General features: G+C 49.2%; 1 protein-coding gene across 2 annotated transcripts in view; it reads right to left on the bottom strand.

Annotated features, from left to right (window-relative positions):
• WWC1 (WW and C2 domain containing 1) overlaps window positions 1-27,575 on the bottom strand; it is a 154,030-nt gene that overhangs the window by 33,870 nt on the left and 92,585 nt on the right. For both annotated transcript variants that reach the window (XM_068979817.1, XM_068979818.1), the window contains exons 4-11: window positions 26,295-26,371; window positions 24,664-24,743; window positions 17,720-17,849; window positions 16,114-16,260; window positions 14,874-14,947; window positions 9,906-10,148; window positions 2,471-2,560; window positions 1,210-1,745 (exon numbers count right to left, since the gene is read on the bottom strand). In XM_068979817.1, the coding sequence (XP_068835918.1) occupies window positions 1,210-1,745; window positions 2,471-2,560; window positions 9,906-10,148; window positions 14,874-14,947; window positions 16,114-16,260; window positions 17,720-17,849; window positions 24,664-24,743; window positions 26,295-26,371 (1,377 nt within the window). The remainder of the gene's footprint in view (window positions 1-1,209; window positions 1,746-2,470; window positions 2,561-9,905; window positions 10,149-14,873; window positions 14,948-16,113; window positions 16,261-17,719; window positions 17,850-24,663; window positions 24,744-26,294; window positions 26,372-27,575) is intronic.

Raw genomic sequence — 27,575 nt, 5'->3', positions numbered from 1 at the left:
CCTGTACTGTACACCTGAACTCAATAAATCATCCTGCTCAGTCCTGACTTTCATACCATATGCGAGATGGGGTCAGCGAGTGTCAGGGGTATCTTAGGAATAAATACACAGAGCTGCCTCATGTCCTAAGGGGAGCGTGGTGATAAAGAGGTTGGGCACTGGGGTCAGAAAAACCCAGATTCCAGTCCCCCCTTCCCCACATGTTGGCAAGTAATAGCACCTCTCTGAGCCTCTGTCTCCCCATCTGTGAAATAGGTATAATAGAAGGAGTCGATTTCACCATATCAAGTGCATTTCCCACCACGTCAATGCACCCCAATACATACTGACCATTATAATTTATCATGTGGTTGCTGTTACAGATGAAAATTTTTCTAATAAACCTTGGCTGTCATTATCGGCATCATCTTTTACTTTGAAGCTTCTGACCTGAATCTCAGTCTAGACTACAATGCCCTTTTTGACCTCATAACAGGAGTGATCTTTTGTCATTCCCTGGCTTCAATCACATGGATCCTTGCTGCAATTAGCATAAAATGCAAACTCCTTACCTTACACAATTTGTTCTCTGCCTGATTCTCTGCCTTGTTGGTGACCCCCTCCCTCTGGTCTCTCTTGCAGCCCCTGTTTCAGCCTCAGACACTTTGCTCTTGCTTCTCTCAAGGCTGGCTCTTTCTCACTGTTCAAGTCGCAGCTGAGATGTCGCCTTCCTTCACCACCCAGCCTGAAATGGCAGCCCCACTCCAACCTGAAAGGCTCCATCACACCCTCTTTTATTTTCCTCCTAAGTGCTTTCTCCCGATCTGCTCGTACAGTGATTATTTGTGCCTTCATTTGCATGCAGGCTTCATGGAACCAGGACCTTATCTGTCCTCCACACTGTGTCCTCTAACTAACCCACATGGCCTATCTGTCCAGTGAAAGAATGAATGAATCCATGTCCACCCATTAAGACATAGTTTCCATAGGTACTTAATATCTGTTGCATGAATGAATCCACCATGGAAAAACCCTTTGCGCAGGATCTAGATGACAGTAAACACGTAATAAATACCTACTGTACGAATGAATAAATCGATACACCATGTACAGATCTGTAGGTAGAAAGCAGTAACTGTTCCCCATAACTGTCACAATTATCACTGGGGTCAGAACTCGGTCCTGAGCACAGTCCCACCTCCCTCCCTCCTGGGATACGGTGCTCTCTACCTTGGCCCAGCGGCTTGCCCTCCGGGCCGGGTTCCTCCAGCCGGTACCTTTCCCGCGTGCTGCTGCCAAGGCTCAGCTCACAGAGAGCGGCACTCAGCTCAGGGTCTTCAAACTCCAGGTTGCTCAGGAAGGCGTCCCCAGCCAGGAGGGGGTCAGCGATGAGAGGCGAGCAGGGCGGGGACGGGGAGGAGAGTGAGGACCGGGGGGACAGAGAGGTCATGGACTTGGGGGTGCCCGATAGGGAGCGCAGGGCCTGCAGGCGGCCGCCCCCCTCTGCCCTCTGGGTCTTGGCCACTTCGTCCTCGTGGATGGTGGTGATGCAGCCAGAGGGCCGGAAGCCCGTGGCCCCCTCCAGGAGCAGGAATTCCACCTTGTTCTGCAGCTCCGAGTCCAGCTGCTCGAACGGGTCATAGTAGAGGTCGGTGAAGCTGGCCGAGGCAGAGGAGTCCAGGCTGGAGGCGGCCAGGGAGCCCCGGCTGGACGTGAGGGACCCAGGACTGCTGCCGGAGGACAGGCTCTGCATGCTGCCGGAGAGGCTGGGGTTGGGGGGAGCAGAGGACACTGAGCGGGTGGGCCGCCCGGAAGCTCCCCCAGAAAGCACTCGGGACACACTGTTTCACTGGACCCCCGATGGTGTCCAGGGCGGATCGAGCACCCCCGCCTCTCTGAAGGGGATATCCGGAGAAGGCCACGTCATCAGGAGCCGGCAGAGCTGGGATTCGAACCCAAGCCAGCTGCCTTCTGAGTCCACTTCCTCCTGTTTCTCAAACCTCCACCAGCTGCACTCCATTTTCCTATTTCTCCATACTGAATCCAATGCCAAGTAATGAGGCTTAATATTTTTCTCCAAATCAACTCACTTTTTAAACATTAACATAGTTATCTTCAAAAGGACCCTTTATATCCTACGTGTAATTTGAAAAGCCCTGTCAACTGATAAAAATATCTGATGAAAACAAAATGTTGTGATAAAATTCTGCCCACACCGCCCAGTGAGGCCCCGGCCTGAAGCCGACCCCCTCTGTGTTGTGCAAGTTGGCTGGGAGGGGTAAGGGATGTGAACGAGACTCAGTAGTACCCGACTGGGGCCTTCTGTGCGCTGTCAGGACTGAGGAGGCTGCGGTCTGGGGAGGTGAAGGACCCTGCCCTGGGCCACACCTGGCCCAGCACATGCCCCACTGGACCATCCATGGACCTGCTGTGCACTCAAGCATATCTGGCCATTCCCTGGGGAACACTTACCCCCCTGCCCACCACTCACCTCTTCAGCTGGGAGTGCAGGGCCGCGACCTGCCGGGTGGCTTCCTCGAGCTCTCTCACCAGCTGGTTCCTCTTACTGTTTAACTTCAACCTGAAGGGAGTGAAAGAAGACATGAGGGGGAAGCCCTGGGGGATCCAGCCTCCATCTCCCTGAGAGAGGAATCACAGGCATGTATTCCTGAAGATGTCCTACACACACACGGGAACATCCTAGGAGCATTATACTGTGATGTTTGGAGAGATATGGTCTCTATGTACAATGTTATAGTAACTGCTATATTCATCGCCTGCTATATACCAGGGGCTGACTAGGAAACTCATGCTGTCGTTCTTTAGTCACTAAGTCGTGTCCGACTCTGCGACTCCATAGACTGTAGCCTACCAGGTGTCTCTGCCCATGGGATTCCTCAGGCAAGAATACTGGAGAGGGTTGCCATTTCCTTCTCCAGGGGATCTTCCTGATTCAGGGATTGAACCTGTGTCTCCTGCATTGGCAGGAGGATTCTTCACTGAGGAGCCACCAGGGAAACCCTGATATTGCCTTAAATCATTTGCACAATAACCCTTCTCGGTAAGAATTTTATCATCTCACTTTATGCATGGGGAGGCTGAGGCTCTTAGAGCGAAATAGTTTACTTAAAGCTAAAGAGTTCGTGGCAGAGTTAAGACTCCACCCAACCATCCCTTCCTGTGCTGGGCACAGGTGTGCAGAGAGAGAAGACCACATGAAGATGTGTAGAGGACCATGTGCAGACCCAGGAGCCACGGAGAGAGGCCTCAGAAGAAACAACCCTGCTAACACCTTGACTTTGGACTTCTGGCTCCCAGGACTCAGCGGAAATATTCAATACATTTTTGTTGTTGAAGTCACCTCATGTGTGGTATGCTGATTTGGCATCCCTAACAAACAAATGCACCATCTTAGGGCAAAATATAAAGGGGACAAAAAAAGGTAGGGTCCACCACCAAGCTCTGAGTCTAAACAGCATCTCAAGGCTGAACAGGCAAGGAGCAGTCAGCAAAGGAGCTTGAGAGAACGGTTCCAGAGCGCCTGGGGAAGATCCTGGTGAGTGTGATGGAGCATCACAGGGCCCGGGAGCAAAGGCCTGCTGCACCCAGGCATGCTGACAACAATGCCCAGTTCTGCAATTCCTGTCCTGAGGGCAAAATCCTTGGGTTTTTATTTATTTTTATTTTTTTGGCCGGTACAGTGTGGCTTGCAGGATTTTAGTTCCCTGACCAGGAATCAAATCCAGAACCTTTTAGTAGTGAAAGCATGGAGACCCAACCACTGAACAGTCAGGGAACTCCTGGGCTCAGGAATATGCATCTCTCTCTGTTTTTTTTTTTTGCCAAGCCACTCAGCATGTGGGATCTTAGCTCCCTGACCAGGGATTGAACCCAGGCCTCAGCAGGGAAAGTGCCAAGTCCTAACCATTGGCCCACAGGGAATTCCCTGGAATCTACACCGTTATTACCTATCACAGGTGACTTTTTGGCACACTGCGGTTTCCAAGTTGCTTCAGAAGCTGGGGATTGTAAGGCAGGAGCTGTGCCTCGCTCTCCCAGCCCTGAGCACGGTGCCCACAACATGGACATGTTTGCAAAGGCATCACTGAAGGGAAGACTCCTCCCCAGTTGACACAGGGAAAGCTCCTTTGCTCTCCTGAAAAGACCCAGACATTCGATCTCCCTTGGGACTCCTCTGGTGGCCCAGAGGTTAAGAAGCCACCCACCAATGTAGGGGACACAGGTCTGTGAAGAGAACACACGCTGTGGAGCAGCTGAGTCCGTGTGCCACAACTACTGAGCCCAGGCTCTAGACAGAGCTCGTGCTCCACAACGAGAGCACAGAGAAGCCGCCCACGTGAGAAGCCACAGCAGAGCAGCCCCTGTTCACTGCAACTAGAGAAAGCCGGGGTGCAGCGGTGAAGGCCCAGCACAGCCAAAAAAGTAAATAATAAATTTAAAAATAATCTCCCATGGAAAGATCTTTATATCCCCTTATGCCATCCTACTGGACGAGGAATGACTGACTCATTGCTCCCAAAGCACAGCCAACCCAGCCTGGGGCCTGAAAGAGTTCATTCCCATCGAAAAGCTAGCCATGCCATCCCTCCACCGACATGCCCCAGGCCCCCAACACAGACCCTGCCACGAAGACCAGAGACACAACTGGAGAGTGATGAGAGACGGGCGGGATCTGTCACTGGGGAGCTGGGTTGTGAAATTACAGAAAAGACCACGGGAACACCGGGTGCAGTGGCCTCGGCATGGTTCTTGGAAGGTTCAACCCCTGGCGCTGTGATTCCAGAGTCCTGCCTAGGGCTGGGGGCGGGGGCAGACAGCAGGCCGGCAGATGGAGCCAGTAATGAACAAAAGCCCAGTTTTCAATGGAAGGGTCAGGACTGTGGAATGTGACCCTCTATAAGAGCAAGACCTTGAAAGGGTGTGAGGTTTTGGCGGGGTGGGGGGGTGTCAAGGCACAGCTGGGGGTCACCATTTCTACCTCCGTTTTCCTCTCCTCTGGTCGGAGACCACAGCACATGCACTAGAAGTAAACGCAGGTTCCGCCCCCCTGGAGGCCCAACCGCAGGCTTAGGGGACTGGGAGCCAGGTGGCCTGGACTTCTTAAGCACAGGGGTGTTGCCACCAGTAACAGCATGCAGGTGCTGAGGCCGCCTCCCAGAGGCAGCGGGCTTCGGTGGCCATATGGCGTTTGCGTGTGATGCTCGGCACATGCTGGGGGGCCAAGGACACATCAAGCGTGGAAGCACACAGAGGACCCAGGGGGTGGGGCTGGAATCCCCACAGGCTGTAGCTCAGCACCTGGGGTGCTGGTTAAAAATGCAAGAGCCTGGGCTGCGTCTCAGGTCTGGGGAGTTGGTCCTGGGGTGGGGGGGAGGGCAGAGACCCCACTCTAACAGGCACTGCAGCTCTCTAGAGTGGTGGGGAGGGTCCACAAGAAGGCAGGCGGGAGTAGGGGTAGGACAGGGAGTCTTGGGGGGAGGTCTGTGTTTCTCACCAATTCCTGATTGGGGTTTGGCAGGCCCTGTGGTGTGCTGTTCCTGGATGTGTCTCTTTCTGGCCTAATCAAAGCCACCTTGAACAGAGAGACTGTTGTGTGCAGGTGAGGAGTACAATTGTTGTTCAGTGACCAAGTCGTATACGACTCTTTGTGATCCCATGGACTGCAGCACACCAGGCCTCCCCATCCTTCACTATTTCCCAGAGTTCGCTCAAACTCATGTCCATTGAGTCAGGGACACCACCCAACCATTTCATCCTCTGTCCCACTTAAAAAAATTTTTTTATTTATTTAATTTATTTGACTGTGCCAAGTCTTAGTTGTGGCATGTGGGATATTCAATCTTTGTTGCAGCATCCAAACTCTTAGTTGTGGCATGTGGGATCTAGTTCCCTGACCAGGGATCGAACCAGGGTCCCTGCATTGAGATCCCAGACTCTCAGCCACTGGGAAGTCCCCTCTGTCCCACTTGAAGAGAGAGAGAAGAAAGAGTGGAGCATGGCTTCCCTGGAGGCTCAGTGGTAAAGAATCCAGTGTAGGAAACACAAGAGACATGGGTTCAATCCCCAGGTCAAGAAGATTCCCTGGAGAAGGAAATGGCTACCCACTCCAGTATTCTTGCCTAGAAAATTCTATGGACAGAGGAGCCTGGTGGACTACAGTCCACGGGGTTGCAAAGAGTCGGACATGAATTTAGCAACTGAGCATGCATGCCTGAGAAACAAAAAGAAAAAGAAACCTAGATAGAGAACAAGAGAGTCAGAAGATGAACGCAGACAGTCAGGGCGCTGGAGGCAAAGAACACAGATGAAGACGTATGGGTGGGCTTTCTCCTCTCTCTCCTGCAGGGGCTCAAGCCATCCGTCCTTCCGAAGGCTTTCCCTGGCTTCTCTCTGCATGACCCAGGGGACCCTGCTCTCTGGGACCTCGAGTCAGCCGCTCAGCAGCGGCCACGGACTGGAGGTTCTGGCTTCCCCGGAGGGGCTGTGTGAACTCTCTGTTCCAGGAGAGCAGTCAGACCTTTGAAAGATGATGCTGAAGGCAACAATAAAAGGTCTTCTAAGTGGGCAGCAGCCTGGGTAGTAATCCCGGCTCTGTGCCCCGGTGATATCGGGTGAGCCTCAGTTTCCTCATCTATGAAGCAAAGATTACTCTCAGGGTTGCTGGGAGGCTTAGATGAGATGATGTAGGCTACAGAACCTGGCACATAATGGTACCTCTTGCATGTAGTATAGGCTTCCCAGGTGGCACTAGTGGCCAAGAACCCACCTGTCAATGCAGGAGACTCTTAAGACGCAGGTTTGATCCCTGGGTGGGGAAGATTCCCTGAAGGAGGGCATGGCAACCTACTCCAGTATTCTTGCCTGGAGAATCCCATGGACAGAGGAGCCTGGCGGGCAACAGGCTCTAGAATCACAAAGAGTCAGACTTGACTGAGCGACTAACACTCACTTTAGGGAGTTCTAATAGCATATCCAATCCTAATTTCAAGAAACTGAAATTATTAGAGAAGAGCCTCAGTTCACAATCTGGTCTAACCACCGGCCTTCAGAATATATAAATATTTGTATATAATGTAATTATCTTGTTTTTGCCCCCATATTAGGCAGTTGAAGTCCATATGGTCAATGACTTGCTCAAGGTCAGTGGTAGAAAGGGTATTTCTACTGACGCACCAAGGAGTAAGGCTGTCACGGATCTGTTCTTTTCAGCTGCTTGCTGTGAGCATGATGAATAGCTGAGGGCGTCCCAGTGATAGCTGGAGGGCCTGGGAGCAAGTCAGGAACCCAGAGGACCGGCAGACACATTAGGAGAGGTCTGTAAGGGTCTACTCAGGTTGGCTAACCATTTATTCTTTCAAATGACACTAAAGGCCAAAAGGTGTCATGTCAGAGGCCTCGTCCCCAGGCTGCACAGCCATGGGGGAAGTAGGACAGGGTCTTGGCACTAAAGGAGATTTCTAGAAGGCGCTTCCCAGGGCTATAAACCACCAGCTACTGAAGCCCTTTCCTCCTCCTCCCACCTGCCTGGTGGTGTGTCAGCAATCAGCCACTCCTCCCAGGAGAAGGAAAAGGTGAGGAAAGTGACACATCCCTGCGAATAGCTCTGACAAGGGGCTTGGTGGGGAAAGATTTCCCACCACTGACAGTCAATGGACTCTTTGATGTGCTTACAGGAGGCCAGGCAGAGGCCGGTCAACTTGACCCATTTGGCACCCTGCCATGTGCAGACAGAGCTCACTCACAGTTACCAGGGTGGGGCTGCAAGCAGGGTGCCTTAGCACAGAGGAGGCTCCCTGAAAGCATCCTAGCCCCCATCACAGGGTGATACAGAGAGCACAGCTGGGCACCTAGGACACCTGGCCTGCTGCCACTGGCCCAGCCAGCTTCATCTGCTTTATAAACTGGGCTTCTGCCTCTGAGTACACTGGAAAGAGGAATGCCCCTGCTCATCCCTTCCCCTCTTGCCCATGTCCACCCCACAACAAGTTTGAAAACCACTGTCTTCAATTCTGGGCTTCCCTGGTGGCTCAGACAGTAAAGACTCTGCCTGCAATGTGGGAGACTTGGGTTTGATCCCTGGATTGGGAAGATCCCTTGGAGGAGGGCATGGCAACCCACTCCAGTATTCTTGCCTGGAGAATCCCACAGATAGAGGAGCCGGGTGGGCTACAGTCCATGGGGACGCAAAGAGTCGGACAGGGCTGAGCGACTAAGCACAGCATGTCTTCAACTGTAGCTCCTTAAGGGCAGGTTGTTTAGTCACTAGGACATGTCCGACTCTTGCGAACTGTAGCTTGCCAGGCTCCTCTGAATATTCATTGGAAGGACTGATGCTGCATATTCCTGAATATTCATTGGAAGGAATATTCATTCCTGAATATTCACTGGAAGGACTGATGCTCAAGCTGAACCTCCAATACTTTGGCCACCTGATGCAAAGAGCTGACTCATTAGAAAAGACCCTGATGCTGAGAAAGACTGAAGGCAGGAGGAGAAGGGGACGACAGAGGACGAGACAGTTGGATGACGTCACCAACTCAATGGACATGAGTTTGAGCAAGCTCCGGGAGATGGTAAAGGACAGGGAAGCCTGGTGTGCTACAGTCCATTCCATGGGGTGGCGAAACATTGGACATGACTGAGCGACTAAACAACAGGCTCCTCTGTCCACGAGATTAAGGGCAGGGACTTTGTCCAATAAAGTCTGCTGCCAAAAAAAAAGTGAAAATAACTGAATACACTTTAAGAGTATCAGAGCAGAGATCATGACCTATTCACTTCTAAATTCTCCAAATTGCCTTGCATGCAAAATATGTGCCACAAAACATCTCTTGCATGAATGCAGAAGCTGGGGATTGAAGGACCACCTGTAGGACTCTGTGAACACAGAGATATGCTCTGTGTAGTATGGGTGTGGAGGCTGGTGAGATACCAAAGGATTAAAGTCTGTTGTGGCTCAGCTGGTAAAGAATCTGCCTGCAATGCAGGAGGCCTGGGTTTGATCCCTGAATTGGGAAGATCTCCTGGAAAAGGGAAAGGCTACCCACTCCAGTATTCTGGCCTGGAGAATTCCATGGACTGTCTATGGGGTCGCAAAGAGTCGGACACAAATGAGCGACTTTCACTGTACAATCTAAACCGGAGAATGTAAACCAGTGGCTTTCATGTTAAATCAAGCCCACAGATGAAGCTAATTTAGCCTCTAGGGTGTTAAAAATGGTTTTGGATTAGTTGCCAATATTGAAAAAAAAATCAAAAGAACTCTTTTCTTGAAAAAATGGGGCCTCTAGCAGCCTGGGGCCTGTACTTACCTCCTGGAGGCTGCAGACAACCCCTGGGGTCTGTGCACTGCACTCTAACATGGCCCATGGCCAAGTGGCCTCTGGCATTTATATCACCTGCTTGACCCCTATCAGTATCTCAGTTTGCAAGCCCCATCTAAACCAGTGTTTTTCAAACTGCAATTCCTTAGCACGGGGCGAAACCAATTTAGTGGGCCATGACCGGTGTGAAGAGAGACACAATATGAAAGAAAGTATAGAGGACTGTCACACAGAAAGACTACACACTGTTTTGTGAAACTTTTGTCTATTCGGTAATAATATGTGAGTCACTGTCACAAAGCTGGAGAACAACTGCTGTAAATTACATAGAGCTTATCTCAGAAGAGAATTTCTGAAAATCTGCATGTGAGCAGACGTTTTGGTAATGTGATTCCCTCTGGTAAAATTTTGGGATGGTTGGCTGGTGAGTCACTTCCCTAGATTTGCTATTCTGGAAAGTGATGAGCTCTCTAAACTGTGCTCTCAGAGTGGCACCCGGGCGTCCCAGGTTGTCCCTCTCACTGCGGGGCTGGAGGATGACCAGCAGCAGGGAAGGGCCCCATGCCCCCAGCCCAGCCTCACCTCTCAGTCAGCGCCTTGCTCTGGGTGTCCCGGGCCGCCTGCAGGTCCTTCTCCAGCCGCTTGCGGGCCATCTCCAGCTGCTCCACCTCCCCTTGGGTCCACTTCCGGGGGCTGATGAAGCGCATCTCCTTCAGTAGCTCCTCCTTCTCGTTGATGAGGATCAGCCGGTCCCTCTCAGAGTCAAGCACTCCAGGCCAGGCCTCACTGTCAAGCTTGGCAAGCTGGATCTTCAGGTTGGCAATCCTGCGGGCCAAGAGGGTGAGCATTGACCGGTGTGCTCAGTGGCAACCCAGGAGCAGTGGGACAGACTGTGTTGCCAAGGTTACACGGTCCGAGGAGCACTGGTGTTCTCAGAGTATCTTTTTGACCCTGACTGGCTTCCTTTTGATCAGCATGTGATCTCAAGAACAGATTTTTATCTAACGAACACAGGCGGTGCCTACCACATGCCAATCCCGGCTCAGCAGGGATGGTGGGTAGAGGCAGTGTCCTTGCCCTGAGGGACACGAAGCCCGATAGAACAGAAGTGGATCCATCACCAGGCAATTGCCTCCGACCGCTAGCTATGTGCCCTTGGGCAAGTTGCTTCGTCACTCTGCAGGGAATAACAACAGCTCCTTTCCTTGTGGGGTAACGGTTTGCAGGTTTTAGGACATAATTCATAAAATGTCCAAGTGCAGTATCTGGCACACACTAAACCAGCACTCAAAGAATGCTTCTGCTGCTACTGCGCTCGCTCCCTGGTTTAACCACTTCTCACGTGTGTAATGTGGGGCACAGTCCCTGAGCCTTGCATGGAAGAAAACAGTTACTTCTGCATCAGAATTGGTGTGAAAATGAACAATTATGTGTTGTGTGTGTCTGGCATGTAAGTGCTGAAACAGTGGCAGTCACGGGCCCTCTATGATGACAGCAAACACTGCCATTGCTACCCTGGTCTTCTCAGTCCAGAGGGTAGTGGCAGCACCCTGCGAACAACGGCAGACTTGAGGTCAGAGGCTGCCTGTTAGAGTCTTGGCTCTGACTTTCTTAAGAAATCATTTAGGTAACACAAGTTGCTAGCACAGTGCCTGGTACATTGCAGGCCATTAAGAAGTGTTACGGGGAGGAGCTGGGAGCCCTTTACTGCTTTGAGACTCAGTATCCTCATCTGTGGGCTTCCCAAGTGGCAGGAGTGGTAAAGAACCTGCCTGCCAATGCAAGAGACCTGAGAGACGCAAGTTCAGTCCCTGGGTGGGGAAGAGCCCCTGGAGGAGGGCATGGCAACCACTCCAGTATTCCTGCCTGGAGAATCCCAGGGACAGAGGAGGCTGATGGGCTACAGTCCGTGGGGTCACAAAGAGTCGGACACAACATAGCACACACACACGCATCCTCATCTGTAAGGTGGGGATGATAGTGGTACCTGAGAGGTGAGTTGTGAGGACCAAATGAAAACGTATCATTAAGAGCTCTTTACACAGATGTACATGAACCCTTTTAAAATTAATATATTTTTTTAAAAATTGGAACAATCCATTCCCTTAAAGAGGACTTGAAAAAGAAAAAAAGAGCTCTTTATACAAGGCCAAGCCCTACATAGATATTCAGTATAATTATCATTGGATCAAATTAAAATTCACAGTATTGCTAAGAATATTGCTAAAATAGTTAAAAACAATCATGTGATTCTTCAGGATTTAGTCGTTACAAAGTGTTTTTATTAATAGCTATCACTACCAGGCTCCTCTGTCCATAGGATTCTCCAGGCAAGAATACTAGAGTGGGTAGCCATTCCCCTCTCCAGGGGGATCTTCTCCACCCAGGGATTGAACCCAGGTCTCCCACATGGCAGGTGGATTCTTTACCATCTGAGCCACCAGGGAAGCCCCTTCGCTGTCCTACCCTGGGGTGGACAGGACCTAATGGCAATCCTGTGGGACAGGTAGCCAGAGGGGATGCAGTTCCCCTACGACTGCAGGTCATATACACGACCAGTATTTGTTGGGGTCCCAGGCTTCCAGACTCTCAGGTCAATCTTACCTGCAAACAGTGTGGCCAAATTCTTATTTTACCAAAAACATTGTTGGAAATGAAACCTCCAGGCTGTGCAGTGAGAAGTTCACAGAGAAACACATATACATTTGCTTCTTCCCAGCCAAGTGTCTCTCTCGGAGAAGGCAATGGCACCCCACTCCAGTACTCTTGCCTGGAAAATCCCATGGACAGAGGAGCCTGGTGGGCTGCAGTCCATGGGGTCGCTAAGAGTCGGACACAACTGAGCGACTTCACTTTCACTTTTCCCTTTCAGGCATTGGAGAAGGAAATGGCAACCCACTCCAGTGTTCTTGCCTGGAGAATCCCAGGGACAGGGGAGCCTGGTGGGCTGCCGTCTTGGGTCGCACAGAGTCGGACGTGACTGAAGCGACTTAGCAGCAGCAGCAGCAGCCAAGTGTCTCAGCAGGGACTCTTAGAGTGAATTAATCTTAATCCCATATTCACATATACAGCAGTCCACCAAAACTGGCTTTGGGATAACTGTAGCTGTTATCCAGCCAACTGCTTGAGAATAGGGTGCCATGGCCAAGTCGGGGGTGGGGGTGGGGGCTCTATTACACATAGGACATTGAAGGGGTGACTGATGCTTCTTTTTTTTTTTGTCCTAGATCCACCAGAGTCAATCTCTGTATTTTTTAAACATACTTTAAAAGTCTTTATTGATTTTTTTTTTTAATATTGCTTCTGTTTTATGTTTTACCTTTTGGCCAAGAGGCATGTGGGGTCTTAGCTCCCCAGCCAGAGATCAAAGCTGCACCCAATGCACTGGAAAGACAAAGTCCTAACCACTGGACCACCAGAAAAGTCCTTAAAAAATTTTTTTTAATTTCAGTATAGTTGCTTTACAACGTGGCATTAGTTTCTGCTATGTAGAAAAATGAATCAACTATACATATACACATATCCCCTGTTTTTTAAAATTTTTCTTCCCTTTTAGGTTGCTAATTGATGTTTTCTTGAATGTACTTTCTGGTGGTGCTTTCCCTATGTCTGCTCCTTAACTCTGAGCCACACATCCTTAGGAGAATCTGAAGAAAGCCCCAAGAAGGGCACACATGACAAAACTTGGCAGCAATCAGACCTTGCTTTATAGCCACCGACCCTCCCAGACTCAAGTCCCACAGCCTTTGCTTCCCCATTCAGCAGGCTACTTTATTCTTTGTCCTTAAACTACTTTTAGGTGAAAGAGGAGGCACAAAGTTGGATAAAGGTAGATGAGTCAGAAAGCTCTGTAATGAGAAGTTTAGTGGTGCAACCCTAAAGGAAAGATTCCAGCCCTTTCATTTCTCCGTAACTGATCATCTAAGATAGCCACCACTGCAAACTGGAATATATACAGAGTTCAGGGGGCCAAGAAGTGGTTGTCCAAAGCAGAAATCGTGCTGTTCTGCTGGATCTCTAGGGGGAGCTGAAACAGTGCACAGGGTGTGTTTTTCCCCACCTGCACAAAATCCACTCTCTGCTTCTTTTATTAACAATATTCCAAGTTTTCTTTGGGAAATAGACATGTCCTCCCATACTTTCAGGTCACTTGGTTCCCACAGAGCTGACCTCAGTCCCCTGCCTATAGTTGGGCACATGACTCATGTCTGGATCTTCAGAGAATTCCAATTCCTCCCACCCTGCGACAATGACTGGCTCTCCCAAAAAAGCCAATGAGTCTCAAGCCCAGAGATTCGTAAAACTGTATGGGGAAGGTAGGTCCTATTTCTGCTGGGGTTGCTAGCCTGGCAGTATGTAAGTCTAAAAGAGCAGGGGTCATTTTTTGCTTTGACAGAAAAACCTGTCAACACAAAGGCAAGCAGGAAGAAGAAAAGGAGACTGAGGCTATGTAACATCATTTGAAACTCTGGATCCAGCTGTGCCCGAAGCTAGATTACCCCTGCACTTTGGAGCTCAATAAGCCTATGGATTCCCTTTCTTGCTTCCAGTTTCTACAGGATTCCTGTCATTGCTGCCAAGGGTTTCTGCTGCTCACTCATTGTTGGTAGAGGGGCAGGGCTGGGTACCGCCACACTCTTCCTGGCCTGACTTAGAATGTCCATGGGCCGGGCAGTGTCGCCTAAGGAGGAATGGATGCAATGTGCTTGGTTTCATTTACCATCAGACCTTGTGAGTTCTTTCTTAGAAATACAGGCTCAGTGTATAGGAGGACCATGGACTGTCCAGTTCAAATTCTGAATCTACCTTGAAAAGTCATGAAACATCTTAGATCTTACTTTTCTCTTCACATGGAGAGAATATGAGATAAGCTATGCTATAAGGTTGCTTTTAAAATTAAGTGAGATATGAGTATACAGATGTTTTAGTACACTGTCTGGACCATTACAGATTCTCTAAGAATGTCAGCTTTGATTACTATTTTATTTGCAGTAGTGGAACCCAATTGCCTAGGATTCTGTGAAGTCACAGAATATCTAAAGTTCCTGGTGTCTACACAGTTTAAAAACAGAGCTTGTTCCCAGTTGGGCAGGAGACACTGAAATGGGTAGTATCAGTAGTCTTTTTATCCTATTGCTAAAGCCCCAGTTGTGCTCTTTCGCACACAACTATTTACATGATTGTTGGTAAGCCTTGATTTTAGAGGTTGATTTTTAGGCAGGCAAGTGGAAGGATTACTAGGTTTGAGCTTTAAAGTATGGTTCAAAGCATAGTTGCACTCTTTATCTAAGTGTCCCTGGTTCAATCATTTCTAGAATTTCAGAGAAGACTAAAGTATGAAGATGATAATACCTTCACAATCTTTGTGAGGATTAAACATCATGAAATGTGTAAAAAGCAGGCACAGAGGCAGAAAAGCTACAGTAGTCCTGGGTTGGCCAGAAAGTGTGTTTGGATTTTAAGTACTTACAGAAAAACCTGAACAAACGTTTTGGCCAACCAGTTATTATTGTGGGACCATCCGGCCCCCAGGCCCCAGCCTCTAATTACCTTCTCTTGGCCTCTTCATATCGAAGGCGCAATCTGACCTTCTCCGCCAATTGATTGTTGCTGCTGGTACCGAACTGGAGGAAAGAACAGGTCAGGAATTACATGGTTATGGTGGCTAGGGCTGAGCTGGGTTTCGGGGGCTCCTGAGAGACTTGACAGCTTGTGTGGGAAGGAGCTAAAAATAGTACCCAATTATTGAGCTGGCTGCGTGAATCGCAGGGAAGCTAGTTGGGAGAAAAACATTTTCTTTCCTTCAGGCCTGGGAAGAGCCCCCAAAGCACACATTTATCACTTCGAGAAGAGAAGCCGAGGGCCCGGAATATCATCTTGCAGCCCCAAAAGGCTTGGAGCTCATCCAGGTGGCAGGAGCGTGGCGGACAGCTGGCCAGGAGGAAATAGGCACTGCCACCACATGAGGAAGCCACTCTGGGCCCCCTGGGGAGGGCTCCACCATACTCAGGGAGCCTGCAGCCAGCAGTGCAACAGTGAGGGACAAGGGCATCCTAGAGCTTGGAAGAAGGCACACGGTTCCTTCACAAATGCTTCACCACAAGTGGCTTGTGGCTGGACAGTGGGTGGTGTGAGCATGGAGGAGGCAGCCCATTGGCCATGCCAGTCTGTCAAAAAACTGTGAGGCTCACCCCGTCAGACATGAAAGGAGCTTCTCCTCACAAGTGGGAATACGACTGTAGAGACCACATAGAAGAGCATTTAGGCATGGAGGCTCGTTCATTCAATGTCACCTGCTCCAAGAAAACAAAAGCTCTTCTAAGCTATGGATTGCCATGGGTCAGTCCTGCTCTGAGACTTTCAGGAGCGAGGTCTGGACAGCACTTGCACTATTCATTACTCTAACCAGGGCTGAGCTTTTGAACTGGGAGGTAAGCAGCTGTCTGAAAGCCACATGCATTGTTCTGGGGTGAACAGGAGGGACTAACTATCTTCTGCTTCTCAGCTGGTGAGAGGAAAACAGAATGGCGCTGCTCATCAGCACAGGGAAACCTGAGAAAGACCCTTCAAACATGCTTTCTGTGCAGCACCTAGAGATGCATTCCTGGGACCAGCAAGTCAGAGCTGGCTACCCCTCCACGTCGTCATCTCATGTCATCCGGAGGCCAAGAGATCTGCAAGAGAAGGCTCGGGCAGCACCCAGGTTCAGAGAGCACCCCGGGTTCTCGGGCAAGTAACAAGAAGGGTACTCTGTTTCTCGGGGCCCCGGTGGCGTGTGCTGTGTACTCACACTTCCTGAGATGTCCGTCTGGGAGCTCACATCCAGGTACTGTTTCGGCAGTGGGAAACCCGAACTCTCCAGAGAGCTGCTGCTGGACCACAGGTCGGAGTGGGAGCCTCTGTCGGTGCGGAAGCCATCCTTCAGCATGGCGAGGCTCTGGAGCGGGGAGGGCAGGCTTAGCAACACCCCCTCCATGGAGGGTGCTCTGGGTCTGTCACTCTCTAGGAATCTACTAGGGGCCCTGACACCCCACTTCTGTAAAGAGCTACCAGTGGGTGGGTATCAACTAGGTGCCAGGTACTGTGCTGGGTCCTTCACAGGGGAGAAACCAGTGTGGACAATGGCTTCGGGGCTGCACAGTCTGAGTCAGGATCCGCTGCTCTGCCACTTCCTAGCTGTGTGCTCTTGTTGATTAACCTCTCTGTGCCTCAGTTTCTTTTCCTGCAAAATGGGAATAACTATCCCATTGACTATCGTATTGACTATCATATTGTTTAGATAAGATGACCAGTGTAAAGCGCTGGTTTAGTCAATACTTAATAACTGTCCGTTTTACCATGATCTTATTTAATCCTGACTGCAATCTTCCGAGGAATAACCTGTGATTATCCCCATCTGGGGCTTCCCCGGTGGTGGCTCAGTGGTAAAGAATCTCCTGCAGTGAAACCCGGGTTTGATCCCTGAGTTAGGAAGAATCCCTGGAGAAGGGCAGGGCAACCCACTCGAGTATTCTTGCTTTAGAGAATCCCATGGACAGAGGAGCCTGATGGGGTACAGTCTATAGGGTTGCAAAGAGTTGGACATGACTGAAGTGACTGAGCAGGCACGTGTGCACCCCCATTTTATCCATGAGTGAGCTGTTACGTGGAGAAGCTGGCAACTGACTGAGCCAGGATCTGGTCCTGGTCTATCTGACTTGACGCTCGGCACGCTTAGCTGCTAAGCATGAATGGAACGTGCCTCGCTGTCCACTAATGCCCGGTTTCAGTGTTTTTGCTGGGCTGCGGTCCTGATAGGAGCTTTGAAATTATTCTGTTTGTCACAGAGTGTAAAGCTTCCCTCATCAAGTCATGGGCTTCTGAGTTAGGTGTTGACGGGGTTGAATCTTGGCTCTAGTGCCTACTCTCTGATCTGTGCAGTCTTTTGCTGTATGCTGGGGATAATTTAGCACTGATATAAGGGGAAAGTGAGGCATGGTGTGGGCCAAGTGCTTGGCACAACTGCCTGGCACAGTACATCACAGCTATCACCATTTGTCGGTTCCCAGCACAGAGTCGGAACACGCAGTAAAATGTTTACAAGGATGCTACATTTTGATGCCAAGGTTAGTGATGCTGAAGCCAGCTCCCACCATTTGGTTCTGTAAAGCAGACAGCTAGAGCTGGTGGCCAGGATGTGACCTTTAATCTTGACCGGAGGGTTTCTGTTCTGGCTCTGCCACTGACACTGGCTGTGTGACCTTAGGCGAGTCACTTCATGCTTCTGAACCTCCAGCCTCTTCTCTGAACTCAGGGATCTGGCAGCACATGGAAATAGCCCACCTGAGTCCTGCCTGGCACAGAAAGGTGCTTGGGAGAAACGGGGATGGGGCCCCCGTCACTGGGAGGTCTTGTACCTTAATGAGATCTTGCTTTTCCTTTTCTCCACAGGTGATGGCCTTTTTGATGGCTTTTGTTTCTCTCAGAACAGCCTGAGCTTCATCCAGTTTGTAGCTGCCCTGAGCATCTGACATCTTCTTATCGATTCTAGGAGACAGTCAAGAGGAAAGGTCAGACGAAAATAGGGTGATGGATGGGGTTCCCCCAGGGAAAAAACACAGACCACAGTGCTTTAGTCCTGAAAGAAGTCTCCTCGCTGTCCCTTCTTCCTCAGGTCCTGCTATTGGATAAAGCACAGAAGGTCCCTGTCAGATTGCAAATGTCAGCATTAGGCTGCAGAAGCAACACCATTCTTGAAGTCAGCTCTTAGTGGAAGCCTTCCCTGATCATCTCCCTGGGTCTCCAGGCTGGGCTAGATGTTCTCATGACATATCTTGTAGAGCTTGACACTGCACTTTGTATGCTGTGTTATAATCAATAATTTATGTGGTAGTGTCATCTGATAAGCTTGAATATGTTTGAGTAGTTTTATTACATAGCACAGAGCCACACTTTTTTTTTTTTTTTAATGTGATCTTCTTTCCCAAATATTTATTTATTTGGCAGAACTGGGTCTTAGTTGAGGCGTGTGGGATCTAGTTCCCCGACCAGAGACAGAACCCAGGTCCCTGCACTGGGAGTATGAAGTCTTAGCCATTGGACTACCAGGGTGGTCCCTTATTTCTCCCCCTTTTAACATTATTTTATTTTACTGAATGGAAGTCTTTCAATTCTATAGTGCTTTACAATTTTCAAAAGGGTTCACTCACACACATGATTTCATATAATCTCATAATAATGCCTTTTGCCCTCTACCCCTATACGTCCCTTCCCCCTTCCTTTTCCCCACTGGACACCACAGTTTGTTCTCTATACCTGTGAATCTGCTTCTTTCTTGTTATGCTCAAAGTCTGTTGTATGGTTTAGATTTCACATGTAAGTGATATCATAGGATTTGTCTTTCTCTGTTGGACTTATTTCACTTAGCATAATGCCAAGTCCATTGGTGTCATTGCAAATGGCAAACTTTTATTCTTTTCTATGACTAATATTCCATTGTATGTATGTACCGTGTCTTCCTTATCATTTATCTGTTGATGGATACTTAGATTGCTTCCCTATCTTAGTAATGGTAAACACTGTTGCTATGAGCACTGGGGTGTGTGTATCTTTTTCAATTAGTGATGTTTAGATATATATCCAGGAGAGGAACTACTAGGTCAGGTGGTAGCTCTATTTTTGGTTTTTTGAGAAATCTTCATACTGTTCTCCATCGTGGCTGCACCAGTTTACATTCCCACCAGCAGTGTACAAGGATTCCCCTTTTTCCACATCCTCCCAAACATTTGTTTTGTGTTTTCTGACGATGACCACTCTGACTGGTGTGAGGTGATACTTTCACATTTCCCTGAAGATGAGCGATGTTGAGCATCTTTTCGTGTTCCTTAACTCAGGTCTCTCAACCTCCGGATTCTTGGGGCGGGACCATTCTTTGCTGTCGGGGCTGTCCTGTGCGTTGCAGGATGTTCAGTAGCACCCCTGGCGTCTGCCCACTAGATGCTAGCAGCATCTGGACCTTGAGTTGTGACAACCAAAAACATGTCTCCATACTTTACCTAACGTCCCTTGGATGGGAGGAGGAAAGTCACCGCTGGGGGGAACCACGGCCTTTAACAAGCATTTGCTGGGCTTCTCTGGTGGCTCAGTGGTAAAGAATCCACCTGCCAGTGCAGGAGGCGTGGGTCCACTCTCGGGTCTGGGAAGATCCCACGTGCCACGGAGCCACAAAGCCCACGTGCCACAACTACTGAGCCTGCGTTCTAGAGTCCAGGAGCTGCAACTGCTGAAGCCCGGGCGCCCCAGAGCCTGTGCTCCGCAGCAAGAGAAGCCCCTGCAATGGGAAGCCTGGGCATTGCAACTAGAAAGTAGCCCCTGCTTGCCACCGAAACGGAAGCACCCGTGAAGCGACAAAGACCCAACATAGCCAAAGGTAAATAAATAAGTCAACTGTTTTTAAAAGTACAATAATAATAATAATTTAAAAAAAGCATTTGTGGAAGTTAAGGGCCACACGAAGGAAAGGTTAGAAGGATGAAGAAACCCCTTGCTACCAGTTAGTAGCATGACCTTGGGGATGGCCCTTGTGCACACGGAGCCTCAGGTTCCTCCTCTGAAAAGAACCTGGATAATGCCATATGCCTCGTCCATGTTCACCAAGCTGTGAGCCATGTTAAGAGGGATAAGGTTGGAACATGAGGTGGGGAGTTAGGAAGTATGAGACAAACGTGAGGGGTTATAATACTTTCAGGCTGGGGAGTCTGCCGGCTCATCCAGGCCCTACACCCAGGTTCATTTTGATGGAGGAAGATGGAGGTGAAGGGGCACGAGGCCATTTTCTGAAGGTCAAACGAATCCTATTGGTGGTGGGCCCAGCCCTCTTGGAGAAGGAGAGCTGTGCTGTGGACAAGGCTCAGAGAGAGCACAGAGAGAAATTTTAACTGCTTCACACTTTCATCAAAAGCCAGGGAGGAGGTTTCAGTGCCCAGTGAAGAAAAGGAAGTTTTTTAGTCTGAGGGAACACCACAAACCCATTATTTCAGGATGAGAAACCACTCCGAGGCATGCTTTTCTGGCCTTCTAGAGGCCGAAGTGTCCTGGGCTAAAAATAACCTGAGTGGGGAATCACAGGTTCTCACCCTGGCCTCCTTGTCTGCAAGCGGGGAGGGGTAAGGAGACTTGTCTCACGGCCCCATCCCTGCAGCCTCCTCGGAGGAGGAAGACAAAGCCCCAGTTATGTCTCCCTGCTAAAAATAGCCTGTCTATGCCTTTCGAGGACTTGGGCCTGGGTGAGCCTGCCAGGTCGTCTAAGACTGGTCTCAGATCGAGTTTGAAAACTTCGCCTACAGGGAGCTTTCCCAGCAGAGGCCTGACCAACATGCTTGGTGGAGAGAAGGCTCCCCCTAGAGCTGAATGTCCTGGGGCCGGAGGTGACCCTGTCCCAAATGGAAAGGGGGTCAGGGGAGATGTTGTATCGTCTGAACCTGGCCATTGGCTGGGGGCTCTGGGCAAGGGGCTGTGCCCAGCTGTCCCCTGACAACCAGATGAGGGTGGCTTTGAATCCTCAGCAGGAAGAGACAGAAGTGGTCTGTCTTCAGGGCCTTGGGCGCCTCACATGGCTTCTACCTGACTGCTCTCAGGGGCCTTAGCAACCCAGGCTCTGGAATTTGGCTCCAAAGAGGAACTCGGACTCTCAGGGACTGGGGAGTGGGGGGAGCAGAACAAAGGGTTACCATTATGTACTCAGTGAATGAATCCTTTTTTTTTAGGGAAAGAAAAGTTGCGTGGTTGGTGGGAAGGAGAGGGTGTGTATGTGCTGGGAGGGGTGGGGAGCGGGACGCGTGTGTTTTAGGATTTCCAAATTACACGGCTGTCTTTTCTCTAAGCACTTGAGACAGTCACACCTGGCAGCCACAGAGAAGCAGGGCAAAGGCTCTGGTGGTAGCCAGCTCCTCTGGGTCTTGTCCAGCCAATTCTCACTGGGCAGGGTGGCTCTGGGGACCAGCAGAGAGATGCTGTCTTGCCCACCGCCCCCAGGGATGGTATACCTAGTCTTCCTTATTTACAAGGGCTCAAGGCAGCTGACGGGGCCAAATCCCTGGCTTTGGTCCTGATTTTTCATTTTAGTCTTTTCTGAGAGGTCTGCTTCCATCCTCAGCAATCTTTTTTCCTTTTTAAAATTGGGTTTGCTGACCATGTGTGTGTGCTAAGTCACTTCAGTCGTGTCTGATGCTGTGACACCATGAACTGTAGCCCACCAGGCTCCTCTGGCCATGGGATTCTCCAGGTGAGAATCCTGGAGTGGGTTGCCATGCCCTCCTCCAGGGGATCTTCCTGACCCAGGGACTGAATCTGTGTCCCTTAAGCCTCTTGCGTTGGCGGGTTCTTTACCACTAGTGTCCCCTAGGAAGCCCCTTGCTGACCATGAACCAAATGAGTTTTAGCTTCCTCCAGGTTCCACAAAGAGAGGACGCTAAGAAGTGACTGGTCAGTTCCCCAGTGGACACTGAATGCAGTCCCTTGGGAGAGGGAAAGGGGCCTGATGTTTTCAGGGTCTGGGGGGGTTTATCTGGGATGATGCCAGGAAGGCAGGTATAAGGACATGAGTTTCAAAACCCAAGAGTCCCAGGTCTAGCTCCAACACTCTTGAGCTCGGGTCTATTTACAGCCCCATCAAGTACCCTGGCCTATAAAGGGAAGCAGAATAAAAGTTGCTTGAGTAGAGACAATGGAAGGAGGTGACTGGTGCCCAGGGCGAAGGCACAGTTCATGTGAGTTCCTTCCAAGTCCAAACAGCCAACTATCTAGAGGTCACCACCCTCTTCAGCTCACCAGATTTTCCCTACGTGCCAGGTACGGTCACGCGCTTGACGTGGATTTTCCAATTCAATATTTACAATATCCTGTTTTTCAGATAAAGAAACAGAAGCTCAAGGGGATGAAGCAAAACACTTTTTCATGTTCCCTGGGAACTAAGATTTGAACCCAGGCCATCCACTCCTGGCAGCGACATTCCTAACGCTGTCTGCCAAGGTGCGCATTAGAGCAGAAACCTTCCTCCACAGGGAACACGGGGGTGGCTTCCGGCCCAGGAGCCCTGAGAGGCCTTATCTGGGCCTGATATCAAAGGGGTGGGGGTGGGCAGGCTGAGGGAGGGGGAGAAAAGGAGTCTTGTCTTTGGGGTTTCAGCCTCAGCTTACCAAGCAACAAGAATGATCAGTGCTGCTACAGGGTGGCAAAGTGGTAAAACAGGTTTGTGGTGGCTCAGAGAATAATGGCAAGTGTTTTAACCAGAAGCTCCAGAGCACCTAGGAGTTGGGGGAGCGGGGGTGGGGTGGCGGTGGGGACCATGGCGAGGCAGGCATTGGAGGAAGGGGGGAGGGGAAGAAGGGAAAGAAGGGGGAGGACCCCTGCTCTGAGAGTGAGTATGTGCTCCCTTAAACTATGTGCTCAGAACCTGCTCCACTGCCTTGGAAGACTCATGAGGCTATTTGCTTTACAGGAATTTTCTGAACTCACATTACTGCCCCTGGCTGCCCTTGGCACTACTGGAGACTACCAAGAAGCATAAAGTGCAGCCTCTTGTCCTGATGAGACTAGAAACTGGCTTGAGAGGCAGGACTGGCATATGTACAGATACACACCTAAACAATATATATCTATATAAACACAAAGCCATGCACATAACACAAAAAGGCACTCTATGCAGTCTATAACACACAGCCATGTTGCCTTATATCCTGGTGGCTCATCTGGACAACAGGGGTCTGGGGAGTGGCGGTATGTGAATAGGAACCCACCAGCCCCTGTGGTCAACTCCCCTCGAGAGCTGGACTATAAAGAAAGCTGAGCGGACAGCTGAGCGCCAAAGAATTGATGCTTTTGATCTGTGGTGTTGGAGAGGACTCTTGAGAGTCCCTTGGACTGCAAGGAGATCCAACCAGTCCATCCTAAAGGAGATCAATCCTGAGTGTTCATTGGAAGGACTTATGTTGAAGCTGAAACTCCAATACTTTGGCCACCTACCTGATGTGAAGAACTGACTCATTTGAAAATACCCTGATGCTGGGAAAGATTGAAGGTGGGAGGAGAAGGGGACAACAGAGAATGAGATGGTTGGATGGCATCACTGACACGCCATGAGTCTGAGTAAATTCTGGGAGCTGGTGATGGACAGGGAGTTGGTGATGGACAGGGAAGCCTGGCATGCTGCAGTCCATGGGGTTGCAGAATCAGACACGACTGAGTGACTGAACTGAACTGAACAACTCCCCTCGATTCATAGGGCTTGGAGATAAACCCAAAGGCTTGGGGCTGTGGCCGAGAGTAGTGAGAGTGGTTTGAGGTCTGGAGAATGAAGAGAAGGTACAGTCAAGGAGAGTGAGACGGTAGTGTCTAGAGAAGATGCTGTCTGTGTACAGGTGACCTCACTGGGAATCTAAGCAGATAGTCCTTAGAACAGAGACATCTACTGACCGTCCTCTTTGGAGCTTCCAGGAGGGCTATGAGGCACTGTAATGACTGTCCCATGAGCTCATCACACATACTGAACATGACTCAAGCCACAGTCTCAGTGATATGAGTGGTTTAATAACAACAATAAGCTAACGCTCAGGAACATGGACTAGGGGCCTTAGTTTCCCATCTATTCAATGGAATCAGCTAACAGCACATTCCTTACAGAGTTGTCATGAGGGTCACCCAGATAGAAACACTGGAAGTGCTCCCTGGCAAGGACTACCTGCTCAATAAATCCCCGTTAGTATAATCATAAAAGTGACAAGGAGCACATCTTCTCTAAGGAAACAAGAGAACTGCATGTTCGTGGCTGCAAGTCAGCTTCTAGAAGTGAAAACTACATTTGGTCAAAGTTCTGGAAATCTCTTCAGCCACGCATGGAGCCCACTCTTATAGAAACCCGTTTGTTGTGGAAGGGATCCTTGTTTCTTCTGGGAGCGTACAAGCCAGGGTCATTGTTCACTTCGAGGGGCCATGGAAAGAGCTGGTTTTGTCCGTGTGCGTATCAGATTCTCCCCCATCTACAGGAGGGGAGGAGTCAGGTGCATAGACATGCCCGGTGATACTCATTTCTGTGGCTGGCAAAACTCAACTGAATGGAACAGACTTTAATGACTTCTGGAATTCAGAGGACCATGAGAACCTGAATCGGAAATGAGTCCCCTTTTCTCTTCCTAAACCTCAACCTTGGGGAATGGTCTTCAGTAGAATAGAACTGGAACTGAACGATTAGAAAGCCTCGTTTCAAGGAGGGTGGAAAGAGGATGAAGGAGAGGGGGACAGAGAGGATGGGAGGAGAGCACAGCTGAGGGGGATCCCCACAGCCTGTACCACCAGGCAGACTTACTTCTTCAGCGTCTGAAAGCCACGCTCTTTGAACTGTAGCTCCTGCTGGAGGTGAGCCATCTCTCTCTTCAGCTTGTTAACCTGGATGGCAGAAGACCACACAGAGGGTCAGAGGCTGATATGACCCCAGAGCCCCCAACTGGCCCTGCCTAATGACTCAGGTCAACATCCCCTGGGCACCCCTCACTGATGTTGCTGGGGTTGGCCTCCCAGTCTGGTGGTCCTGTAGGTCATTCTCAGCCAGCCCTTGCTCTGCGGAAATAGGAAGTCGACAGAACCTGGCTGACCTGGGCTAGAGTCTGGCCTTCCCCCTGGCTAGCTGGCTGGCTTCTCTCAAGCCATGCCATTGCCTCTGTGAGCCTCCCCTTCCTGTTTCTGAGGATGAAGATAATGGCAATTTCCTGGGCTGGGGATTACTTAAAGCAGGTACTGGATTCGCTAGTGTAGTGCAGGGAGCCGAGAGGCAACGTAGTAACTTTATATGCACGCCCTGGCCGGGGAGCCAGCTTCAGTCTGCAGAAATGCTTTGGCTTGCTTTACTTTGGTAAAGTATCCACCTGCCAAAGCCAGGAGACACAGGGAACGACTAAGCCCATATACCACAGCTATGGAGCCTGCACTCTAGAGCCTGGGAAGTACAGCTCCTGAGCCCACGTGCTGCGGTAACCAAAGCCCGTTCGCCCTAGAGCTCATGCTCTGCAACAAGAGCAGCCCCACAACTGAGTAGCCCGTGTACCACCACTAAAGTGTAGCCCCATTCGCTGCAACTACAGGAAAGCCCACGCAGACCAGCACAGCCAAAAATAAATAAATAAATAAATTAATAAATGAGTTGCTAATAATTAAATATTGAACTATTTCGTATACTAGGCCTAGATACACAGTTCTTTTATGAAAATACTTGAAGATGTGCCAATGCAGAGCCCACGTTCCAGCATGGGCACAAGAGCACAGAGCTAAAATCCCACTACCCTTTAGACAAGACAGACCCTTCTAGGCTACACAGCCCCTGCTGCCTCATCTCCAGCCGCTTCTCCCCTTTCACATTCTCTCACGGGCATCTGACTTTGTAGTAAACCCATGTTCGCAGCACTGACTTCACCTTGAGCAGGTCATTTAAGTGCTGGTCTTCAGTCAGTCTCCACATCAGTAAAGGGGGAATAAAACTATCTGTCCCCTAAGGTAATCAGGAGGTAATTAAATATGATAACGCAGAGCACACAGTGGTTAGGAAGAGAGCACCTTCCATGAAGAAATTTGGGGGAAGCCTGAGTCCACTGCGACCTTGAGCAAGTTACTTAATCCCACCAAGCCTCTGTTGACTCATCTTTAAAATGCAGACAGTGACAGTGGCTATTTCACAGGGTTATCGCGAGGGCATGAGGTATTACTCATGAAGCATTTAGCACTACGCCTGGTTAGAGTGATTGCCTGCGAAAGGGTAGCTGCTATCAACACTGCTGTTGGTAAAACGAGGGCTACTACAGCTCCTGCTGTTGTTATGTGGGGTCTCGTTAGTCAGCACCAGCTGCCACTGCCTGGTGGAAGCATCTACTCTGCTCTTGTGGGTAGGCTAGTAGCCAAGAGCTGCCTCAGGGACCCCCATCAATAGCATAAGCAGAGAAGACCTACCCGGGATTTTGCTGTGGCAATTTCAGCTTTTAGAATCTCAGGGTCATACTTAGAGCTGGATGACGAACCGGAGACCACTGCAAAAAGAGAAAAAGGAATTCTGTAGATGAAACATATTTTGGTCAAGTTGGCTTACTTGGCCATCTAGATAAACCCAGAAAGGAATGGCTATTAGTGGACAACCTAAATGCCCAACAAAGGGGAATTTGTTAAATAAATAGGGTATACATATAAAGTGAGGACTGTACAACATAAGTGATTTAAAACGATGGTGTAGGGACTTCCTTGGTGGTCCACTTGGTGAACATTCTGCACTTCCATTGCAGGGGTGCAGGTTTGGTCTCTGGTAGAGGAACGAAGATTCTGCATGCTATGTGCATGGCAAAAAACAAGCAAACAAATAAATGATGGTGTGAAAGGATACTAAATATTCAGGAGATGCCCAAAACGTACAGTTAAATAAAAAATAGTAATTTATGAAAAACTACAAAGAAAGAATGTTTGAAAATATACAGAGGTAACACATACACACACACACATATGTGGAAGGAGACAAGAAAGATAATATTTACATTTAGAGATATGGATGCTGAATAAAATTAATTTTCATCTTTGTATTTTTCTATCTTTTCTACAATTTCTAACACAAACATAATTTTCTAATCAGAAGTTACTAAAAATATCATTTAATGTACTTTATAATATTAATGTACATTTGAAAAGGAAAATAAATTACCTGTAACCCTATCATCCTAATACAATTATCTTCTCTTCAAGTTACCTTTCAGTGTTTACCTACAGTTCTATCATGCACAGGTATACCTCAGAGATATTTTGGGTTTGCTTCCAGACTCCCATAATAAAGGGATTATTGAAAGAAATGGTTTATCACAATAAAGTGAGTCACAAGAATTTTTTTGTTTCCCAGTGCCTATAAAAGCTATGTTTACACTATTGCAATCTATGAAATGTGCAATAGCATTATGCCTTAAAAAATGTACATACTTTAATAAAAAAAAAATACTTTATTGCTAAAGAAAGCTAACCATCATCTGACAACGCCAGGTTGCTGCAAACCTTCAATTTGTAAAATCCACAATCTCTGTGAAGTGCAATAAAACGAGGTATGCCTGCAGCTGTAATCTTAGTGCATTTTAAAAATAGAATTTCTTTGTGTCTTGATAAAGGATTTTAAGGTTTACAAAAAAGGACACAGAGTGATCCATCTAAAAGGAAGGAAAATGAAATAAACGAACAGCAAGAGTGAGGAAGCCAGTGGCG

This window comes from Capricornis sumatraensis, chromosome 9 (assembly GCF_032405125.1).
Source record: "Capricornis sumatraensis isolate serow.1 chromosome 9, serow.2, whole genome shotgun sequence".
NCBI lineage: Eukaryota > Metazoa > Chordata > Mammalia > Artiodactyla > Bovidae > Capricornis > Capricornis sumatraensis.
The sequence above is the reverse complement of the archived record's forward strand: the minus strand, read 5'-3'. Positions and strand labels throughout refer to the sequence as shown.